Source organism: Passer montanus, unplaced genomic scaffold (genome assembly GCF_014805655.1).
Source record: "Passer montanus isolate IOZ18808 unplaced genomic scaffold, ASM1480565v1 scaffold22, whole genome shotgun sequence".
NCBI lineage: Eukaryota > Metazoa > Chordata > Aves > Passeriformes > Passeridae > Passer > Passer montanus.
In genome coordinates this window covers 6,836,735-6,845,526 of record NW_024366815.1, presented here as the reverse complement: position 1 = coordinate 6,845,526, position 8,792 = coordinate 6,836,735, and the positions used below count along the sequence as shown (strand labels likewise).

The following is an 8,792-nucleotide window of genomic DNA, read 5'->3' as shown; positions in this document are numbered from 1 at the left end:
TGTGCTGGTGATTGATCGTGTAGTAAAATGTCACTGCCTAGAGAACAGCATGGCATTCTGAAATTTAATTTCACCTGATTTACAGTTGGAGGGAAAGAAGGAAACATTTCCATGGAAGGAAGGAAGGAAGGAAGGAAGGAAGGAAGGAAGGAAGGAAGGAAGGAAGGAAGGAAGGAAGGAAGGAAGGAAGGAAATGAAAGAAATAAAAGCTGTTTAAAATTTGTAGAAAGGCTTGGGATGTAGCCTTATTTGATGAGTATTGCAGGAAGAAGGAAGCAAAGACATAAAGGTGTAAAAGAGGTCTATGATACTGTTCTTAAGTCTGTCAGAAGAATGCATCTATCAGAAATGAGTGTGACCAAAACTGAGTATACTCTTTTGCCGGTGTTGCACAGACAAACACGTTTGGGAACCAGGGCTTTAGAGGCAATATTGTATTGTTCAAATGCCTCAAGCTGAGTCTCTTACAATTAAGGTGATTTTACTTTAGTGCCAGAATGTGGGGTTCTGTTTTCGAGCACATGCACTCTGCTCCAAGTTACTTTGTTTGCATTTGTGAATGGAGTTCACAGACCTGGGATTCAGTACTAAACTATACTGCATGGTGATCCAGAAGTTTCAGAAATGTGGTTTACAGCAAGGGGAATATGTATGCCAGACAATAGAAAACACTGAAGAAAAAGATGTTTCTGAAAATTTATTTCTCTTCTGGTTTTAGGAGCTTGTCCTCGTGGCTTCAGAGCTTCTTATACCTTTCTGTACTCGAACATCCAGACATCTTTTTTCTTCATTTAAACAACAGCCAGGGTAGCCTGTGCATTAAGAGAAGAAGCAAAACAAAACATAACAAAACAAATGCATACACATACATGCATGCACACAACCCCCCCCTTCTTTAGACTGAGGAAATAAAAATCACATTTCCATTTCCCAAAAACTTCCTCATATACAAGCCTTGAAGAGAGGAAGAAAAAAGTAAAGCCTTTCACTCCTATTGTAACTATGACTCAATGTTGAAAAAGATTACAGATTGTAATCTTGATTTGAGATTTGTAATCTTGAAGCAGAGAGTTAAACATGATTTCATAGCTCAGGGATGGAGACACTTACCTGCTGGGGGAAGGAGGAAGGGAAGCAACCTGGATTCTACTCCTGCTTCAAGCACTACTTATGCATGTTACTCAATTACAAATGCAAAATGTGTAGGCAGCCCCTGGGGCAATAACCCAGGACTTCCTCTTCAAAAGGAGCACTATTAGGGTTGCAAATTATCCTCTCGATGAATCTTGCTTCCTGTCCAATACAGAAGTATGGCTTCAGCAGGCATGACAGACACTTCTCCAGCCTGAGCTTCACCTTGAGTTAGTGCTGGATGCACTCTTGGGAAGTGTGGGAAAGATCTTAGAAAGAGACTGGCAGTGAACCTGCATCTCCCAGTTCAAGAACAAGTGCCTTATCTACAAGTATGATATTGTGTAAAATGTTGGCTATTATGCTTCCACAACCTCTGGACGTGTTTCTGGGAGAAAGTCTCTGGGGCTGTTGTGATTCATGACGAGGCTGGTCTATGGTAGGCATGCTCAGAAGATGCTTACTTCAGAAGCCTCTCAGGATATGCCACACCTGTACATCACAATCAGGCTTTGGTGCAAGGTAGGTTTTAAGATTTTCAGCTGTATGGAAATAGCAGTAGCAATGAGAGATGCAATTTCAGAATTTTTAAATAATTTGATCAGCAAAAACCTGAGGTAGTATTTTTGTGGCCATTTAGCATACATGTAGTGTGTAAATATATCTTCAAATTTTTGTTTCTTTTTTGAATTTGTCCTTTGGTGGTGTTCTCCAAGTTATTTTGTGAACCAGAAGCAGGACATAAAACTAGAACCCAGAAATCCTGCTCTGCTACAGTCTCTCTATAAGATATGTAAATATATTTACAATTAAAACCAGTATTTTAATGTTGTTATTTTGTTGGAAATGAAGTAGCTGGCACCTAACTGAATATAGGAAAAAACTTCTCTCATAGTCGCTCTATCTATTAAACAGGTTGTTTCTCTGTCATTGACATGTATTTATTAGTTTCTTGAGTGGCTTTCCAATAGATTCTTTTTCCATATCTTTTCCATGTTGTTCTCCTATGCTCTCCTGGCCCCTGTTCTCTTTTATTTTGGATTCTATTCCCTCAGGAGACCAAAATCCTTCTCCCTTTATTCTACTCAGCATGTACTTCCTTCCAAAGAGACTGTTTGTCTAAATTAGGTAAGAGGAGGCAACATGAGGTAACAGAAGGGCAAATATGTTTGCTATTACTGTGAATACAATATTATAAATTCATGCTTGTAGTTTCTATATATTTAGAGATGAATAATTTATGTTTGCTTTGGGTAATGCTAAACAATCAATTACAAACTAGAATTTTATATATAGTAGAAAATATACAGAAGACTATGGCAGGAAATTCTTCAAACATTTGTATTTAAACTAAGAGGATAAATAACTTCACTCAGACCTCAGTTCAGAAAAGTACTTAAAATGCTGTTGAATAAGATACATAAATACATTTTTAAGTTTTATGTAATATGATAGAGAAATTTTTGTAAGTAGGCCTTACTTGTGATAACAACATGACCAGGTAGCCCTGAACAGGATTTTGGTTCCTACTGTGCTGATGCAGGTTACCTTTCCTAAATTCACTGTCGTAGTAGCCAATCTGAAACAGTGTCCAGTCTTGATACAGGTTAACCAAAAAGAATTTCTGAATTAAACTTCCTCTTGGGAGAAAAATAATTTCCAAGTGATAGTGTGCTCTCAGATTGTTTCTTAGATTTCCTTTTTTTTTTTCCTTTGCTATTTATTACACATCTTGAATTTGAGCAAGTAGATCCTGCTTTGCTTTTTTCTATTGGTCATCTAAATGGATAGATGACCAATAGATAAAAATGATAGATGACCAATGGATAAAAATCCAAATGCATATTTGAATTCTCCTAGAAATATCAAAGTAAAAGATGTCTAAAAAAGTGTGGGGCAACAAAGGGAAGGGATGACCTCCAAAGGGATCTCGACAGGCTTGAGAGGTGGGAGCATGCAAAGCTCAGGGAGTTCAGCAAGTCCAAGTGTAAGGTCCTACACTTGGGACAATCCCAGACACACCCACAGGTTGTGCAGAGAAGTGGTTGAGAGCAGCCCTGTGGAGACGGACTCAGGGGTGGTGGCTGATGAAAAACTCACCATGAGCCCACAGTGGGTGCTGCCAGCCCACAAAGCCAAGCAAATCCTGGGCTGCATCCAAAGCAGCATGGCCAGCAGATTGAGAGAGGAGTTGTACCCCTCTGCTCTGCTCTGCTCTGCTGAGACCCCACGTGGGGCACTGCATCCAGCTCGGGTCATCAATGTCAGAGGGACATGGAACCGCTAGGGCAAGTCCAGTGAAGGATCATGAGGTTTGTAAGATGACTGGAGCATGTCTCCTATGAAAACAGGCTGAAAAAGTGGGGGTTGCTCAGCCTGGAGCAGAGAAAGTTGTGTGGGACCTCACAGAGACCTTCCAGTATCTGAAGGGGCCTGCAGGGAAGCTGGAGAGGGATTCTCTGACAGGAACTGGAGTGACAGGGCAAGGAGAAATGGGTACACACTGAAAAAGGAGAAATTGAGACTAGGTGTTAGGAAAAAATTCTTTACTTTGAGGGTGGTGGAATACTGGAACAGTTGTCCAAAGAAGCCGTGGATGCCCTATCCCTGGCATAGTGTTTGAGGCCAGTTTGGACGGGCCACTGAGCAACCTGGGCTAGTGAAAGATGTCCCTGCCCATGGTAGGGGAGTTGAAACTAGACAGTCTTAAAGTCTGTTCCAACCCAAAACAGTTTTGATTCTATGAAATTACAGACTTCCTGTTGAGAGGATTGAGAGTGGAAAAGAAAGAAGATAATCTCTTCTCCTCTATCACTGTACTTAAACAGTAGTGAACTGGAGACATTGTTTGCATCTGAAAAGAGGGTTTCTTATATCAGTGTGAGCTGACAGCTTTGGTCTTAAGTGGTGTCGCATGGTGCAGGGGAATCCAAAGGACCAAAACCATTCAAAATGAAAGACTGAAGACTGCCTCTAGGGAAAATTCCACTTTTTATTTTTTTTTTTCACTCATCATTTATTTACAAATACACATTATAACTTTTATATACATTGCACATTTACATGGTAGAAAAGTACAAAACTATATATTTAAATGAATTTATATTTAACTCGCCATGTTTGAAAATATAAAATTGCATCAGAAAAAAAGTATTATGAAAAGCAAGAAACTTGAACTGATAAAGCTTTGATATAACTTTTAGCAACACACCGATTGGGAAAGAAAATTTTGAAAGTGGTACTGCAAGACCATCTTAAAGGAAACACCTGATAAAACACTTATGCATGTGATAAAAAATTAAAACAATAAAAATAAAATGAAACCTTTATTCTTATTACAGTTAGGCCTGTAGATGTTATCAAACTTCACAATCCAATTTCTTTGGGTTCAAAATTTGTATAGTACAGTATAAACTCTCAAAACACTGAGATTACTTCAGTACACAATGTGATGAGAAGTACAGAAAATGAAGTGCAAGAAGTTTCCTTAAAGATTGCCTCACTGCACCTTGACAGTATACTTTAGTCAGTTACAATGCCTTTTGGTCAGTCAAGATTCCTTGTAAACAAAAACACAGGGATCTTTTATGTACAGAACTGGCAAAAAGAAAATCCAATAAATAAATGTAACAGAAACTGACATGCAAGTTTGTTAAAGTGAAAAAAGTTAACATCAGTGAAACAAAGAGATGAGATCATGTGGGTAGGCTCTAAGGAATGGACTTTTATAGTTCACAAGAAAAAAGAAAAGCTTTACTTTACAAGCAAGAGACCTCACAATAAATAACACTGCTCTTCCCGTAACGAATAAATTTCTTCAAAAAACAAGGTGTACGGTCAACCAGACATTTTATGTATAAATTATAAAACATGACACAGTATAAATAAATGTCTACGAGACTCAACTATATGTATACTTTTTTTTTTTCTCCCCAAAATAAATAAGCATACACTTATTTACAGTACGGACATTGATTTTGTGCCCAATGGCTGTTTCAATAGTGATGGAGGTTTTACCACTCTAGAATGGAAGATATAGGAAAGCTGTAGTCCTGGTCTTCATCTTCCTCTTCATCCTCTGGGTCTTCATTAATTGCTAGATGGGGGAATACAGGGGAGCTGTTGTTTAAATAAGGACAACAACAGCGCAGAAGCAGCTCAGTGCATGTTTTGAAAGCCCTCTGAACAGCCATAATACAGCGTTGCATTTTATGCGACTTGTAGTGAGATGCTCTTTGGCATCTGCTGTTATGCAATAAGGTTTTTTACACATAATCTATGAAGTCATAACTGCAGAAAGTTCTGAAGAATCAATGGCTCAGGTTTTATTGGCAGATTCCTGAAATCAAATAAAAAGCGCTCTGGTGTTTTAGTTTAATTGCTTTGTGTCCTTCATTCAGAGTTAGTAGAGGCAACTGTGCTAAACCAGGTGCCACGTACTACCTTTAAGCTTGTTCTTTTGGACCAAGTTAAGAGTTTATCCAGGTGTTAATAAAGCAATCAGCAAAGCACACGAGAGCAGACAAAGTACAAAAAAAGTCACTAGAATTACACTCCTCGGGCAACCCCTTTCTGATAGAACGGCTTGTCCTTGGATCATCCCCAAAAACTCCAACTTGAAGGCCAGCTCGTTGTTGGAGATCTATTGCATTTTATCAGCAACCAAAGTGTGTGCGTGAAAGATAGATACTTATATTCTACTGTACCTTGAATCAATAAATCAATCTTTCTTATGTTTAAAGGTGTAAGTCTTCATTACCTAGGCATCGCCTTCAGAAGCCTTAAGTGTCTGCAGAGTTAAAAATCTCACTTACAGTTGCAAGATCCAGAGTGCTTAACTTCTAGAAGCACACCCATGGAGCAAGCTGCCTCTTTCATGGCACACTCGCTTGGGTAAGTTGTGTTATCGCTGGCACACACTGCTTCTTCTGACTTGCTTTCAGGGCATAACTCATCACAGAGGGCACACCGACCTCTGCCAACCTTAAAATCCCACAAGCATTTCTTCCCAGCACTGCATTGAATGTCTTCACAGGATTTGGCTTCTAAAAATACACACAGAATACTAGAGGTAAGTGAAAAGACAAAGCAAAAAGCAAAGCAAAGACAAGCAACCCCCAAAACCTCCCTTTCCCCTGTGAACTGTGAAGAAAGAAAGCTCAGATACAGTAGATGTGATGATACTTGCTGATTTTGCTCAAGCAAGTATTCTCTTGGACAACAGTGCCTGTCTATATGTGGGGGAGGAAAGACAGCTGTGCCAGCAAAGCTTGGCCCTGGGAATACAGAATTACATTTGCCTATTGTACATGACTTTCCTGCTCCATTTCATGTCAGTGGAAATTTCGTTCCCCAAATTAGTGGTAAATGCAGGATTTGTCAACAGGTCCAGCATTTCTAAATCTATTATTTTTAAGCTAACCCACAGACAGCAGTTGTCTACAAGATTTGAAAGGGAATTCACCTCAACCTATGCAAACTTAAAGCAACCTGAGACTCCCCCAGATTCCCCCAGCAGTTTTGGGGAGCAGAGGCTGCCCTGCAGGTGCTTCTTCATAATACACTGTGTTATCAATCCTTTCTGGAATCACTTCCAACACAGAATGTCAGGTTGCACAGAAATTATTTGCCTATCTTCACCCACCCACTGTCTCCAAAGCCCACAATTATTTCTAAAGAGGAAAAAGTGATCAGATGTTTTCAATTAAGTTAACATAGTCTTTGCCAAGACCACTTGAAGACAATTGTTTCCAGGAATACAGACCCATTGAATAGGGTGACCTTGTTACATCGTAACCACCTCATCATCTATTTCAGGGAGGCTATTTCTCTATTGGGTACTAATGTCAGCACCCACAGCCATAGCAGGATCAGGACCTCTTCTCCCTCATGCCTACTGCAATCTTTTCTAGGACTAAGTTCACCCTGGCTCTCCTCTTCTGGGAGGGGAGCACTAACCCAAGCTGCTGAAGTCTCTCTCCTTCCCCAGCACTAACTACATCTGTCCAGTTACCCACACCGGATACTCTGAAACAGGTGATTGAGGAAGCCCCCCCACACTCAGTCTCCTCCAAAGATACTTACTGACGCATTTTCCTTCGTAGGCTAATCCAATGGATCTTCCCAGGAGGCAGGTAGCTTTCCTCAGGTGGCAGGCACTGGCGTAAGTTATGCCGTCATTCCCGCAGAGATACTGTTCAGGGGAGGTAGGCTCTGGACAAATTCGGTTACATGTCACGCAGTAGGCATTGTTGGTTTGGTCAACCACACATGTGGAGCTCCCTGGGCATAAGACATCCCTGCAGGTCTCTGAAATACAGACAGAAACACAGAGATTAGTAGAAGATACCAGGATCCCAGTGAGGAGTGTATAGGTGACAACAACAAATGACCACATAAAGCCTTCAGCAGCTGTCCTTGTTTAAGGGCTGCTGGAGGATGCCTTCATATCTCAGGGTAGCAGTGTGAACACAAGTGCTGCCAGACTATGGGGAGCTCTCAGTTCAGCTACATCCTTGACTGCTGAGCATGGTCTAGTTACTCTCTCCCAACCTGGTTCCTGTGAGGAAGTACATCCAACACCTCCTCCCTACTCTCAGACAGACACCCTTTGGCATTTGAGGGAGATTGGATTAGATTTGCAAACCTACTTTTGCATTTGCCCTGATACTGGACTTCAAGTTCAGGCTGTTCTTTACATCTGGCTTTGAGAAGGGCGCACTCGTTCCTGTAGGTTTTCCCATCTAAGCCACACACGGGGCCCTTCCAAGTGATATTAGAGCAATCCGGAGCACAAACACACCGAGGTTTGTTCTTCTTGTTCATTTTACATTTCTTCCCGGGTCCACAGTCCACATTCTCGCATGTTTCTGATGGAAGGAAAGAGGCACCACTTTAGTACCAAGCGTGCAGAAGAGACCTGGTGTCAAAACTGCTTAAAGAAAAAAAGATACCGTGAACCCAGAGCACAGAGCAAAAACACCGTTCCCTCCCGTTCCAGGACACGCCGCCCGAGGTAAATTCCCTCCGCCAGCGAGGGCAGTGGGGAGAGAGGGTGTCTCCCCTCCTCCTCGTGATGTGCAAGGCGGCGGGCAGAAATGGGGGTCCCCCCCGCGATCCCGGGGCTGGTACGAGACGTCCCTCAAAACCCCGGCGAAGCGAGGAAGGAAGCGAGAGGACAGAGGGAGCCCTCCAACTCCCTGCCCGCTCCTCCGCCCCCAGACCAGCCCCTGCCGGAGCCGCTCCTCAGCAGGGAGCAGCTCGCCAGCACCCCCTCACCTTTGCACGGGATGCAGTTTGGGGCTCCCCCGTTAAAAATCATCCACTTAAAAAGCGTGTTGTCGTTGACGTCCTCCGCCGTCCACGACGTGGTCAGGCGGCCGCTCTTGCAGCACTCCTCCTTGCTGAGGTCGGTTTTGTAGAGGACCTGGCAGCGCCCGTTCCGCGCCTGCCGGAGCCAGCAGTTCCCAGCTGTGGGGCGGGGGGCGGGGGGGACACCCAGACGGATCAGTGGCGGCCACCAGTGACCCAGACACAGCACGTGCGCCTTGCCGTGACTTTTACTAGACTGTTTCCTTTTATTTGTCCCGTTTCATAACCCGCAGCTACTACGGCCCATTTGGAAGCGCAGTTAAAAAAACAAACAAACCCTCCCCCCCCCC

At 42.5% G+C, this 8,792-nt stretch overlaps 1 protein-coding gene across 1 annotated transcript in view; it reads right to left on the bottom strand.

Moving 5' to 3' along the window:
* Positions 1-4,105: 4,105 nt before the first annotated feature.
* Positions 4,106-8,792, bottom strand: part of FST (follistatin) — a 6,966-nt gene continuing 2,279 nt past the window's right edge. The window contains exons 2-6 of the mRNA XM_039709974.1: positions 8,410-8,601; positions 7,782-8,000; positions 7,216-7,440; positions 5,946-6,176; positions 4,106-5,227 (exon numbers count right to left, since the gene is read on the bottom strand). Of these exons, the coding sequence (XP_039565908.1) occupies positions 5,145-5,227; positions 5,946-6,176; positions 7,216-7,440; positions 7,782-8,000; positions 8,410-8,601 (950 nt within the window). The 3' untranslated portion in view covers positions 4,106-5,144. The remainder of the gene's footprint in view (positions 5,228-5,945; positions 6,177-7,215; positions 7,441-7,781; positions 8,001-8,409; positions 8,602-8,792) is intronic.